Source organism: Eptesicus fuscus, chromosome 11 (assembly GCF_027574615.1).
Source record: "Eptesicus fuscus isolate TK198812 chromosome 11, DD_ASM_mEF_20220401, whole genome shotgun sequence".
NCBI classification, from domain to species: domain Eukaryota; kingdom Metazoa; phylum Chordata; class Mammalia; order Chiroptera; family Vespertilionidae; genus Eptesicus; species Eptesicus fuscus.
This window is the reverse complement of record NC_072483.1, coordinates 93,705,227-93,720,009: the sequence shown is the minus strand read 5'-3', so window position 1 is coordinate 93,720,009 and position 14,783 is coordinate 93,705,227. Positions and strand designations below refer to the sequence as shown.

The 14,783-nt window shown below is 48.9% G+C and overlaps 1 protein-coding gene across 1 annotated transcript in view; it reads left to right on the top strand.

Annotated features, from left to right (window-relative positions):
- ZNF804A (zinc finger protein 804A) overlaps nucleotides 1-12,962 on the top strand; it is a 107,985-nt gene extending 95,023 nt beyond the window's left edge. Inside the window, exons 3-4 of the mRNA XM_008146582.3 lie at nucleotides 8,818-8,948; nucleotides 9,761-12,962. Coding sequence (XP_008144804.2) covers nucleotides 8,818-8,948; nucleotides 9,761-12,962 — 3,333 coding nt within the window. The remainder of the gene's footprint in view (nucleotides 1-8,817; nucleotides 8,949-9,760) is intronic.
- Nucleotides 12,963-14,783: the final 1,821 nt, after the last annotated feature.

Below are 14,783 nucleotides of genomic sequence, written 5' to 3'. Positions count from 1 at the left end.
AATTGTAAATCCAAGGCGGATTTTTTTTCAATGCTCTGCAAGCATGAGTTCAAAGGCATGACGAGGTCAGCAGTTACTGATGCAGATTGCATTTTCCCATCCCCTTTACGTTTATCAGTGCCCCTATGCAGGCCAGCGCCCTGGTGTGCTGGCGCCTAGCAGTCTCAATTATCACCCGTTAAGGATCTGTTCCTTTATAGCCATCACTCACCAGTATCACCCGTGAATGTCAGTTTAGTGTTGTTGAGCATAAGTAAGAAGAGGGGGGAGAAATGATCACCTAAGTGCTTATGAACCCGATGTATATATTTTCTGTGGTTCCTTTCATTCTCTCATCTCAACAGCTGCGCTCAGGCAGGCCGTGCAGGGACGGAGTTAGCTTCCTTCGTAGGCATCCTGGTTGAGCACATGAAGGGCTGGCCTGGCCTTTCTCCTTCCTGGTAGTAGTTCCGTGGCACACCAGTTGAAGGGAATGTTTTGGTGGAAATAACACTCCTTGTCTTCCTTAAGGCACGCATATGCATACGTTATTGCTTGATTTGAACATTAAAATGCATCAGAAAATAATACTGATTTCATTCTGCATTTCCTGGCATTTGCTTTATGAAATGATTCTGGAATGTTGTTCCCAATGAGGTTGATACATCTGAGAAAATTGTTCCTCCTCCTAAAAACCTAAGATATTTTATTACACACATGCTTCACCGTGTAAACTGGGTATCTGGAAATGTGTGTGCCTTGGTGTGTGTGTTTGGAGAATACCTTACCAGCTATTGCTACCCTCCGCTTCATTCAGCCGTAGGTGCCACAAGATCACACTCGCTGAGGTGATCACAGGACCTTTCCCGTTCCGTTTTTAGTGAAGTTGGGGTACTGTAGACTGTCCAGAGGTGAGCTGGGGGCATCAGGCAGGATCTAGGCTATGAATCTGAAGTCCAGAAGCTCACTTTAAATTAAATAAAATTTATATGTTTTTTATTGATTTCAGAGAGGAAGGGAGAGAGAGAAACATCAATGATGAGAGAGAATCATTGACTAGCTGCCTCCTGCACGCCCCACACTGGGAATCGAGCCCACAACCCAGGCAGGTGCCTTGACCAGAATAGAACCAGAACCGTGACCTCCTGGTTCATAGGTCAACACTCACCACTTAGCAACACAGGCTGGGCCAGAAGGTCACTTTTTATAACGCCCAGGGGCATTGGACCCTAGAGGGAGACACACCTTCTAAATCACCGGAGATGATGCTGTGGTAGCTGGAAATACTTAAAATTGCACACTTAACACGTCCATTTTGAAGCTGTGTAAACGTGCATTTGTATGTGTGTTTGAGTGCATTTGAGTACCGGGGGCTGCTCCATCATGAGCATCTGCTGTGGCAGAAGCGGTGTGTGTGTGTGTGTGTGTGTGTGTGTGTGTGTGTGTTTCAGTATTATTTCTATTGGTTTTAGGTGCACAGCTCCGTGACTAACAAGCATGTGGTTACATAGTGTTCCCCTCGATGTTCCCCGTGCCCAGCTGGCCCGTCCGTGGTCACCGCAATATGAGAGACTGCGCTCCCTGTGCTGCACCTCACACCCCCGGGCTATTCGGTCCCTGCCATTCGGCACCTCTCACTCCCTTCACCCCTGTCACTGCCCCAGCCCCACGCCTCCCTGGAACCGCCGTCCGCTCTCCTCTCCCTATCTTTCAGCTCCGCCTTCCCAGGGCGCCGGGTCTGCATCACAAACGAGGGTTTGGACAGGTGACTTGTATTGGCCTTCCTGGATCTCAGATTCACGAATTCTACATCAGCAAGTGTCATCACACTTAGGGCCTGTCTGCTCACCCATGACGAATCAATTTGAATTTAATTTTCAGTTCCGTATGTTCTAAGTGCTTCTCTCATATAGAATGATTAGACAGAATTGCTCGGCCGACATGGCTCAGTGGTTGAGCGTCGACCTGTGAACCAGGAGGGCACGGTTCAATTCCCGGTCAAGGGCACATGCCTGGGTGGCGGGCTCGATCCCCAGTGTGGGACGTGCAGGAGGCAGATGATCAGTGACTCTCTCTCATCATTGATGTTTCTCTCTCTCTCTCCCTCTCCCTTCCTCCTTCCTCTCTGAGATCAATAAAAATACATTTGTTAAAAAAAAAAAAAAAAAAAAGAATTGTAACCTCGGAGTCTGGTGCGGCCCACAGCAGACGTGTATGTCTCTGTTAGACTATGAGGCCAGGAAAGGAGGTGGAGATCCCGAGGGTCATGAGGTTGGTCCTCATTGCCATCGGATGACGTATGCATTCACCACAGAAGTACATCTCTTCTGATGCCAGAATAATCCTTAAAGAAACATACCAGTAATGAAAAATGGAAAAATACCATATAGTGGAAAATAAAAGTACAATTCTTCTGATTTACCTGACAAAAAGAAATATCACATTTTGTGTATCTTCTAGCATTTTTTTCTATAGATACAGATATACTTGATAATACATCAATGGATGTATTTGTGCATTTATTGCTATAGATGGTGATATAATTGATGATGTAAAATTATCAGCATGCTATTTTTTAAATCACTATCATAATACAACAATATTTCTCATATTTTACAACTGTTAGCATTATTGGTCGCAGCCACGTTAGTATTTCCTTACGAAACTGAATCATAATTCTTAACTGTTCTTCCTTTCCTGGCCACTCAGGTGGTTTTTGTATTTTTTAAAAATACAAGTGTCCGCGTTCTTATACTGGAGCTTGCATGGCTTCCCCTGTGCTCCCAGAGATCGTACTGAGATTTCTGTGAGCAAATGTGTGAAGTCTTCTATCGCGTGAGAAAGTTCATCACCGCCCTCCTGTGCCGATTCACGCCGAGGAGCGTTCCTGGCCCTGACAGCGCACGAGGGGCTCTGACTCAGCACTGAGGAAACGAACCGAGTGGCCGAGAGGTCCGTTCTAGACATAACAGCCTGCAGATACGTTCCTGTTCGAACTAGTATGCGATTTCTGTCCACAAAGAGAAACTCGCGTTAATGGAATTTAAAGAAGGAGCGGTCGCGGGGAGAGAGAGTGTTCGGGTCTGATATGCATTAAGAGATTAGATTCCTTTAAAGCTGCCAGGAGAGAAGTCGGAAGGCTGCACATCCGCGATGGTAATGGGAAAAGAAACGTAGAGAGAGCCCTCCACTCGTTCACTCAGCAGAATAGCATTGATTAAATAATGGCTAGAAGGAAATTACACGGTAAGTGTGATCCATTCACTCGCATACCTTAACCTCCTCTGAAGGAATACATTTGCTGACATTCTAAAGCACTCGCTGAATGCTGTCTTCCAAGAAGGCTAAATTGATTCGGGAAATAGAGTTGGTGATTGAGTTGTAATTCTTTGAGGATATTACTTCTCTGCAAGATAGAAAGCATACTTAGATTTTTTTCAAAAGCCATTGAAAATAGTTCTTGATAGAAGCAACTCTTGGGAATTCAAGGGAAATTTTAAGCCTGTTCAAACAGTAATAGTGGGTAATATATTAACTTACTAAGAAGCATATAACTAGAAACGGAGGTATTGGAACCATTCAAAAGAATAATGAATTTACTTGTAGTAGGAAAAACACTTAACAAGGCCATTCTTATTGCTCTAATCATATTTTATTCAGTACCGACCAATTCCATCCCAGAAGATGGCAATAGAAACATTGAACTAAAAATGTGAAATTAGTAGGAACTTAGGGATCATCAGAGACTTCGAAGGAGGAGAAAGTGGTCTAAGACTATGAAGTGAGTCATCCAGTCCCACATCTCCTAAGTGGGTCTACAAGTTAGGATTATAGTCAGTGCCAGTAAGGGAAAACTCAAGTACAGCTGGCTTACGTTTTATTGTTTTCTCCCAAGTGACATAGGTAGTCAGTCCTAGGATGAAGCAAGTGTCACTGTTCTTGTACTCGAGCTTCCATCGCTTTCCCTGAACTGCCAGGGATCGTGCTGAGATTTCTGTTCTCAGTTGTGTGAAGTCTTCTATTGCATAGGGAAGTTCATCACGCCCTCCTGTGCCGATGCAGTCTGACAAGCATCCATGGGCCCTTACAGTGCACGAGGCGCTTCTGATGCAGGAGCCCAGTCTATCTACATAAAAGGCTAATAGGCAAATTGTCCCCTCGGGAGACCCGGAGTTGGATCGCTCGCTATGACACGTGCTGACCACCAGGGGGCGGCGTGGAATGAAGGAAGGTCGGAAGGCCCCAATCGGCCCTGATCGCTGGCCAGGCCTAGGGACCCTACCTGTGCACGAATTTCTGCACGGGTCTCTAGTTGATGCTATAAGGAGTTTGTTTGTTTTCCTCTGTTACCCTTAACATCCAGGCCTTCTCTGTTAGACAGCAGCCTCGCAGGTGAAAGCTGGCTGCTGCCCACCTAGGTCTCACCATTGCACATCGGTAGGAAAGAAACCTGGTTAAAGAAACAGCAAGGGAATTTCTCTTCTGAGACTTGACTTTGTTTTTTTAGGGATATCCGCCTCAGCAATATTGGCTTATAATTCAGCTAGTGAAAACGGTCACATGGCCACTCTTACAAAGGAGGCTGAGGTCTTTATTATTTTAGTGAGTACCTTTCTCTCCCCGGATATTCGAATTCTGTTAATGAAGTAGAGGGGTGTGTTCAGGGAAGGCAATTGGCAGTGTTCACACACGTCACAGCCAGACCGCCCACCCTTGGGTCAGCGCAGTCGGTGCGTGCGGGACACCCTGACGACGGGTAAGGCATGCCATCTGCACGCTTCTGGATTGCGGTTTTGACAGAAGCATCGCATGGAGGGAAGGCAAGTCTGTATCCAGAGTTGATGTCCATTCCTGGAGGAACAAAACGCTGCCCTGTTCAGGAAGGAAGCTGCCCAGTGCCATCGCCTGCCTCCGGGCGCCTGGCAGACGCCCTCGCTAACGGTGCCGGGTGGGGCTGGGGTGTCTCTGCTGCCGGCAGATGGCACTCAGCGGGTCGCCCCTGGTGAGTGAAGGTCCGTGTTGCTGAGACCGTGAGGAAGGGCCCAGCCTGTTCTCCCACTCGCGTGTGACTCAGGACACGTCTCTGTAATGTCCTTGGCTTCAGCTTTGTCTTCTCTAAATAAGGAAATAAAGCTAGCCGTGGCTGCTCATGTGATCCTTTTTCAATAAAAGTAATGTATATAATATTGCTTAATAAATTCTATCGAACAACAGCAGTTCTAAATAATTACAGATGGCTAATATGTATATAAAATATTCCATCTTGTTAAACACATGAATTATAGGCAAAGTATTCATTATACATCACTTACTTTGTTAACATATTTTTATTGGTTGATTTCAGAGAGGAAGGGAGAAGGAGTGAGTGATAGAAACATCAGTGATGAGAGACAATCATTGATCGGCTGCCTCCTGCACGCCCCACACTGACGATTGAGCGTACAACCTGGGCATGGGCCCTGACCGGGAATGGAACCATGACCTCCTGGTTCATAGGTTGATGCTCAACCACTGAACCACACTGGTCAGGGGATACATCACTTACTGACTATCAATTAAATATAGTAACAGTGATGCTACCCAACATTGGATATGATATCCTATTCAATAAAAGCCTAATATGCTAAGTGTCCGACCAATTGACCATTCGACCAGTCGCTATGACGCACACTGACCACCAGGGGGTAGATGCTCTGACCGGTAGGTTAGCTTGCTGCTGGGGTCTGGCTGATCGGGACTGGGCGAGACAGGCCATACATGCCCTGGAGCCCTCCCGCAGTCCCTCCCTGGCCCCAGTTGTGCACCGGTGGGGTCTCTTGGCCTGGCCTGTGCCTTCTCACCATCTGGGACCCCTTGGGGATGTCGGAGAGCCAGATTTGGCCCGATCCCCGCAGGCCAGGCCAAGGGACCCCACGGGTGCACGACTCTGTGCACCGTGCCTCTAGTGTACTCATATACTGCTGGGAAGCGTTTAAAATGGTGTAAAGTTATAAACAGCATTGTGGAAAACCTAAAAAAGTGCACGTGTGTAACTTTTATTCCAATAGTTCTGTTTGTAGGAACCACCTACCTTTGGGATATAAATAGATGTACAAAACATAGGCATAAGAATGTTTGTGAAATTCTGGTTTGCAGTTGTAAAGCAATGTACTTTACCTAAAAGTTTAAGCACAAACTAATGAGTCAGTGCCTCTCTCCCTGTCTCTCTCTCCCTCTCCTTACGCTGATTAAACCTTTGCGAGGCTCATCTACAGGCAGGGTCATCATAACTTTCCGACACCGTGGACTTCCTGAGACCGTGTTTGAGGTGGATGACCTGTGTTGCCCTGTGGCATTTGGTGCTCTAAAGATCAGTAGACGGAAGTCAGCGGGAAAGTGGAGTGGGCCTTCTGAGATGGCATCATGACCAGAGGTTATTGATTCTTTAGGTTTTTCCTTTCTCTACATGCAGAGCTATTGAATGATATGCCAGTGTGCATTATAATGTGATTTGTGATACAGTAGCTACACCACATCCTCCTCCTAACTCCTTTCAACATTCTAATTTTCTAATTCTTGCTGACTGCCGTTCTGACTTGACATTTATCACTAAGGATTTCTTCTGAGTGATTCTCAATAAATGGTTGCGGAAGCTTTAGAAATAGCGTTGACATTTCCATGAAGCCTCGCAGCTATTATCTTGTATATTTATTTGTGTGGAACTTAAGTTTTCTTTCTGTTTGGCACTCTCTAAAGAATTTACTTGGTTTCTACTATTTACTTTTCAAAATTACTCTCCCAGATATAAAATATGATGTAGGACTTCATTTTTGCTGCAGAAAAAATACAAGAAAGGATACAAAGACTGATAAATGCTAGCCTAAAACTAAACAATGTGTTTGGGCAGGCCTAAAAGCTCAATTGCTGGATATTCCCTAAATACGAGGCAAGCTTCTTCACTTTATCAGGAAGGCTGTCGCTGAGTTGATGGAATTGTGTGTACAGATAGAAAGACTGCAATCAAGAGAACACTTTGTTTTTAAATAATTATTTTAAATAATTATACACATCTTATAGAAACCCCATCAATTAAATCTTAAAGTTTTCGCCGAAACTGGTTTGGCTCAGAGGATAGAGCATTGTCCTGCGGACTGAAGGGTCCCAGGTTCGATTCCGATCAAGGGCACGTACCTTGGTTGTGGGCACATCCCCAGTGGGGGGTGTGCAGGAGGCGGCTGATCGATGTTTCTCTCTCACCGATGTTTCTAGCTCTCTATCCCTCTCCCTTCCTCTTTGTAAAAAATCAATAAAATATATATTTTTTAAAATAAAAATAAATCTTAAAGTTTACTTGAAGCTTAAGCTATGATACTATGCAGGTGGAATTAAGCAGATACAATTCAGGATTCCCAGGAGTCTAATATTATTTCATTAGTATTACTTTAATTTTTGAGGGAGGAAAATTTCTAATTTGAAGGATCTAAAAGGATTCACATATAAATCAACAAATATTTATTAAGCCATCATTTTATACACCAAGCATTGTCCTAAGCCTTGGCACACATCAGCGTATATGTATAAGGCATTTATTAAAACTTTGTTCCATCACTTCCGAATGTGATTAGTATATGTTTTATTCTCTTAGAGCCTTACTCTAAGGCTCACAATTGGATAATGACGTGAGCTTCATGAGGAGGAGATACAGTACCTTCATCATTTTTAGTAACGATACACGCGACGGGGAAAGACGGTAGTGCGATATTCGGGACATGGATCACTTTGGTGTCTCTTAAATACGGCCACATGCTGTTTATCGATTCTGTTCCAGTTGGCATACTCCTTTTCTAGCCTTAAACCCCCAAAATGAGCCCATTAATACAGATGAGAAATACACCTAGTGTGAAAAGAGTTTACACAAAACACTACTAATTGTATTCTCATATCTAGAATTATTTGGGAAATATACCTAATATTTGAGAGGAGGGATTGTTTTAAATGCCCTTAGTAAAGGCCATTTATCTTATGGACTAATGTAAGGCATTTACTCTTCTTAGAACATATGAAAACTGCCAGATGCCTATGTTATGTATAACTGAGGTTCACGAGCTAATTTTGTTTGAAAATTAGGGGTTTGCAGGATTCCCACCGCGTGTCTGAATCAGGCAGAGAAACCTTGGCAGGAAACGGCCAAGGAGCAGCAATGCAAGTGAAGCAGCCATCTGATATAAAAACTGCTGTTTGACATTTTAACCCTGCAATTTGGCTTCTGTAGATGCTTGCTTGCTTAAATAATAAGGAAAATAAGACTACTCCCACCTCAGAGAGGCCATTAAACCTTCCCCGGACGGAGTTATCAGTGCTGGCACCAGGCCAGGCCTTTGGTTGAGGTCTCAAAGCCCCAGCACATAAGGGCTCTTTAAGAACTTGCAAAGGAGGCCGGAAACACCCCATATTTGGGAGACAAAGAAGGTAAAAACATATAAATAGGGAAAGTTCCTCCATGTTGAGGCCCAGAATTTGAGAGACATTTTCCTCTGAGCCCGCACGTAATAAATGTAACTCCATCTCTCTAAGCGTTGCTTGGTTCTTCTCCGGTTTTCGGTAACACAAGTTTTCAATTCCTCTCGCCTCCGGCTTAGGTAGATCTTTTCATATGAGGTAATAGTATGTTTTGGCATTTTCTCAAGCCAAAAGGGTGAGGACATATTATGTTTGAAGTGGGTTGTCACAAACGTTGTGTTTTCCTTAAACGAGGTTAAACAAAGTGACGTATCGGGAAAGTTCAACAATAAAAACGATAGCACCTTGAACATTGCCGTAGACCCACACACTATTCATCTCCCCCTGCTTTTTCAACAGAGACTCAAAGAACTGAAACAAAGGGAATTTGCCCGAAACGTGGCCTCTAAATCCAGGAAGGATGAGAGGAAGCAGGCGAAGGCCCTCCAGCGCCTGCACAGGCTGGCCGAGCTGAGGAAGGAAGGCGCGCGGTGAGTGTGCAGGAGAGGTGGCCCCTTCTGTAATGGAATGACAAAGAAAGGGAGCGGGACATCGACATTAGGGAGACATCTATTTATTCTGTATCAGAATGAGACTCAGGTTTCCGTGGTTCCCTCAGGGTTCAATGACCAGGTACTTCTCATAAACTGTCACAGCACAGGGAAAGAAAGGCCTATTTTGCCCGGCCGGCCAGCATGGCTCAGTGGTTGAGCGTTGACCTATGAACCAGGAGGTCTCGGTTCCATTCCTGGTCAGCGCACATTCCAGGCTGCAGGTTCGATCCCCAGTGGGGGGCGTGCAGGAGGCAGCCAATCAATGATTGTCTCTCATCCCTGATGTTTCTCTCTCTCTCCCCCTCTCCCTTCCTCTCTGAAATCAATAAAAATATATGATGGAGGGTTTTTCTTTAATTCCCTTCCTAATCTCCATATAGTATTACTGATGTTAAATATTTGTGAGTTAAAAGTAATTTTATTTTAGAAAATTCTACAGTACTTCGCAGTGTCACTGAAGAGATGACAGGGGTACACAATCTTGGTCAAGAGCACTGGCTGAGAGCACGCGGCGACCCTGCCTTTGCTGTAAACAGCTGTACAACCAGCTTCCCGCCTGCCGCCGCGGTCGCCCACACGGTGACCCAGGCAGCAGCTGCACCGTGGCAGCCGCCTGAACCCCGGGGCGGTCATTCCTGCAGAGATTCGGGGCGCTGGGGAAATGTCACAGACGTTTCCCAGGGGGATGCGCTTGAGCATTTTCCCGAACGCGCCCCCTCTAATGTGGTCACGTCTGCTACCTTTTGTAGAGCTCCCGGGAGTGGTCCCATGTTCAAGTCCACGACGGTGACTGTGGGAGAAACTCGCCACGGCATCTCGCAGGGACGTGTTGTGGATTCGGTGCCCCGCCGGGAGGATGTCAGGTGTGGTTGGATTCCCGGTGAAGAGCGCGCGTGTGAGGGGACGGCCGGAGCCGCAGACCCGGGAAGTGCCCATCCTTGTGCGCAGACTCGCCAGCTGGGCGAGCAAGCCCAGGGCGCCCACAGACACAAGACCGGCTTTTCCTTCGCGTTTCCCAAGAAAGCCTCCGTGCGGCTGGAGTGCTCGGCCGCAGCCTTCTCTGAGGGCGGCGACGACGCCTCCCTGGCCCGAGGGCTGAGCAGGCGAAGGCGGTTCGTCCCCGGTCCTTGTCACCTTCAGCGGCCTTCGCCGACAGACGAGCTCTGGAGTCCCGAGGAGAAGGCCAGCTCCCTCCGTCCGCCCGAGGGGATGTGCAGCTGCAATGAAACGGCTCCGACGCAGGAGACGAAAGAAGCTGCTTGTGCAAAAGACCCATTTTTATTGCCTTCCTCTCGCCAGTTTCAACTCCCTTTGTCTCCGGAGGCAGGTCATTGTCAAAATCCGGTGGCATCGGCAGACCCAGCACGCCCGGAAGAGGCTGTGAGGAATGAAGACACGTCGGAGAGCTGTGCCGGTTCCGAGTCGCTGGGAAGTAGGGGCGCAGCTCTCGGCAGGGCTGCTGACGGCCCGGCTTTGCCAGCCAGCCCAGCGGAACGGGCGAAGGACGGTGATGCACCCACCATCGAGGCTGAGACGGAACCCCAGGGTCCGGAGAGGTCGGCCCCTTCCATCTCTGAAGAGGATGCTGTAACTTCACGTGAAACTCCAGATTTCTCTAGAAGACCCTGCGAGCCGTTCGTTCCCGTGCTCAACAAAGACGGGTCCACCGTTCTGCAGTGGCCATCGGAAATGCTAGTCTACACAGCTGCTCAGCCACCGGTTTCCTACAGCTGCAACCCTCTCTGTTTTGACTTTAAGTCCACGAAAGTCAGCAACCATCTAGAGAAAAGCAAACCGCCCTTCAGTGGCCTTTGTTCCCAGCAGAAGCGGGGGGACGTCTGCAGGAGGCAGGTTTGGGCGGTCCAGGGCAGCGCCGTCACAGGCCCCACGGATGATGACGGTGGGGGAAGCAGAAACGAATCCGCCCCCGTCCCTCCTCTTTCCGCTGAAGAGTCGCCCTCCGATAGTTGTGATGCTGGAAAAAATGAGACTGTAGATCAGAGGTACAAACATAGTTCCTGTAGGAGCAGAAAAACAAAAAGGTACCATTTTATTCAAAAGCAAGTCAAACAGAATACTCACGAGGAAGGCCACAAAACGAGGTTGAAAGATACGCATGAACACCGGTTCCATAAAAGTCGGAGAAAGAAGAAACGAAGGAAGTTGTGTCACCACCATCGGGGGGACCACGCCGAAGAACCAGTAACCCCCTTCAGGATGGAGACAGGGAACAGTTGCGCCGACACAACGAGGAAACACCCGCTGGGAACGGTTTCAGAAAAGCGGGATTTAGCTGTAGAGCCACCGCTAGACGCACATCAGCTCCCTGATCAAGAGCCCACCTCAGCATTTCTGTTCTCGCGTGAAAACAGAGAAACAGAAACGTGTAAAACGTGGAACGCTGAACACAGTCACAATGACGCCATCAGTTCTCAAAATCACTGTACAGAGAACTCGACTGTTTTAAATGGACAGTCCAGTCCCACAGCGATGCATTCTGGGGAACGTAGTTTAACACACGCCAGAACGTCCTGCAGTTGCAAAGCCGCAGTGCCCAGCTGTGGTCAGGGTCACGGGTGCGTCTTTCTTTCAAAGCGCACGGACTGCGTGCCCCCGAATCAGGCCGTCAAGCGGGGCTATCATTCTCTGGTCAGCGAACCCGAAAGATGTCATCGAAAACGAAGACCACACTCCTCTTCGCACTCGTCGGACGAAAGTCTAAACCCACCGCATGCTTTACCGGGAGGGTTTGGGGCGCCACCCCGAGCGCCTGTGCCGGTCACGCCTAGAAGGAGACGGAGGAGGAAAAGAGGCCGGTTCCGCCCCAGACGTGGAGCCCTGGAGCGCAGGGAGCGTGCAGACCCTCCCGGGAAAGCGGCCGCTTCCGTAGGCCCCCCGGGCGGGTCGATGAGCGCAGACAAAAAAGAGGAACTAAGCCCACAAGACATGGCAAATGTCGACAGGAACTCGGAGCAAACAGACCCAGTAAAAGCCACGCCGACTTCCCGCCCCAGCAGCCCCCTGCCTTCTGGAAGCGACGGGGGAGCTGAGCGTTGGGTCACCGAGGCCACCTCTGGCTCGAGGCCCGAGGTCTCCGCTGAGCCCACCTCTGTCTCCGCAGCTGGCGCCCCAGCAGAGGAGGCAGTGGCCGGCGGCCTGCTGGGGCGCCAGGACAGAAGCCCGACCGCTCGTATCAGGGAAAAGCAGGTGCCTCCCGAGGTGCCTCCTGTGGACCAGACCTTCCAGCAGCCCCCGCCCAAGTCGCTCCTCGGCCACTACGAGCTGGCCGAGGCCCTCCCCCAGGGCAAGGCGGCCGCGGCCGAGGCCTCCCCCGCGTGGCTGCGTCTCCCGTCAGGAATTCTTCACGCTCACCCACCGCTGCCCTTCAAAGAAGCACAGGTCAGCGGCCACGCCTTGGTCACCACGGAGCAAATCCTGGCTCCGTTGGCTCTGCCCGAACAGGCCTTGCTGATCCCAATAGAAACCCCTGACAAATGCAAAGCTCTCCCCTGCGAGGTCTACCAGCACATCCTCCAGCCGGGCCTGCTGGCCCACAAGGTCAAGCTGGCCTTCCCCGCCGCTGCCCTGGCCCCGCCCAGCGTGCCTCTGCAGCCGCCCTTACGCTCTACCTCTGTCACCACCATCCACCACGCCGTCCTGCACCACCAGGCGGGGACCTGGAAAGTGCTCCAGCCGCACCAACGGTTCCTGCCCCAGGGCCCCCCCCTCACCGGGACATCCTTACCTCAAACTCCCATCTCCAGAGGACCCCTGGGCGCCAGGCTCTGTCCCGGGAACCCGCCCACGTTAGTCGCGCCCCCTCCGATGCCCATCATTCCAGCCTCAGTCCTTCATCCCAGCCCCTTGGCCTTCCCCGCTCTGCCCCACGCCCTCTTCCCCTCCCTGCTCGCCCCCCACCCCGCAGTCATCCCACTCCAGCCCCTCTTCTAGCCACACCGTCAAAGGGAAAGAGATCAATGAACACGGTGGCTGTGTGCGTGGGTGCTCACCCAAGGGGGTGTTGCCCCTTGAAAGGTGAGAAGCCAGCCACACCATGCCTCGCTGATAGGAACGCAGCTCCTGTAAGTCTAAGGATGCAAATGAATTCCTAGTTTCTGATATAGAATATTAGTATCAAGGCACTGAATCGTTTCAAAATCAACACAATATATGCTGTATATTAAGTCGATGTCTTAAGAGTATGTATAATGTACATAAAATATATTTATAGGACTGTAATGTATGTTGTAAAGTATGCTCTTTTTTTTTTTAATCTTTGTGTATTTGCACCTACTTAATGTTTAGACAGAGCTGATGGCACTATGTTTTGTACCATGTTCCTTGAAACTGTAAATTCGGTGAAAAATATATCTTGCAATAAATTTTTGTTAAATATTTAAGTAAAACAAACTTTGGTTTTTAGTTGGTTTTACCATTTAGGGAATGTATAGTGACAGATGGTTTCAGACTTAGACGATTTCTCCTATCAGTAGACATCTCTGACCCTCAGAGTTCCACAAAGTATCTCCAGAGTTCTATCAGTACTTCAACTTCAACTTCCTCTTTGTAGCGGATCCATCTGCTTTACTGTTTGTTCTAATGCTGTTATACTCAGAGTTTTCTAAATTTCCTGAACAACTGGCTCTCTAGACAACAAACTATGGAAATTCATGTGAAAATAATGTTGTGTCTGGAGATGGAGTTAACTCAACCTATGCAAAGTACATAGTATTCCAGGAACTGTAAAACTAGTAGACAAATAGTAAGTTCTTATAACATTTTTGTATGTTAAAATTCTCAAATTCGGTATATTTATTTTCCACCGTTGCAGGGAATATACCTATGGAAGGGGTTAGTATGGCTTAAGGAATAGAGTTAATTCAGAAGTCACTCTCCATTCTGTACCATCTGGGGAAGAATGACCTCCACACAGTCTGTATCGAGCTAGACCCGTCATTGAGGATCTGGAGGCGGGAAGGAGCGTCAATAAACAGTGTTTCCTTCTGCAAGGCTTGCTGGTGGTCATGTGTGTGTCCTCTCTCCAAATCGCTGGAACAGTCGAGAAGTCTTCGCCACGCCCTTCCAGATCCCCTGTGTTTCTAGTGACCCCTGCACTGGGTTCACCAAGGGCTCTGTGTGTCCTGGGCATGGTCGTTACTTAATAGGGAACACCACCCTTTTGCCCAGACTTTCCCCATGTGCACCTGCCCCGTCCTTGCCCCTTGGGCAGACCGCGTCGGCCTGCCTGGTAGCGTGGGTTCGCCTCCCCTTGTGCGTAACCTCACAGTTCTCTCTCTAAAGGTTGCTCTTTCTTGCCGTTTCATTATTATTCTATCAAATAGGTTGAATTTGAATTCCCCGATACCCCCTCTCCGCCCACTGCACTGTGGGCTGAATCTCGCATTCTTGTTTCTACTTCCCCCTCTGCTGGCTGCCCGGCTGAGCCACTGTTGGGAGGGCAGGTTGCCACCGGGATGCTGTCCACAGACCGTTTACTTCCTCTCGCAGATGACTTTAGACCAAGGCTGAGGCTCACTGCTGCCATCCGCTGAGGCTCACGGTCCCGCTTAGAGACGGAGGTGACAGCTCCTCCATGTCGTGGGGCGTTGAGCAGCACGGGATCTCGCCCACCACCTTGCCGCCTGCGGTGTGCCCCCCGCCCGGCCTGGCTGCCTCGTACGAGACAGGGCGCAGGTCTCCTGCACACGCAGCCGTCGTCGCTCACCGGCCGAACCCAGGCCAGGCCCGGTTATGAACGCAGAGCCTCTTGCA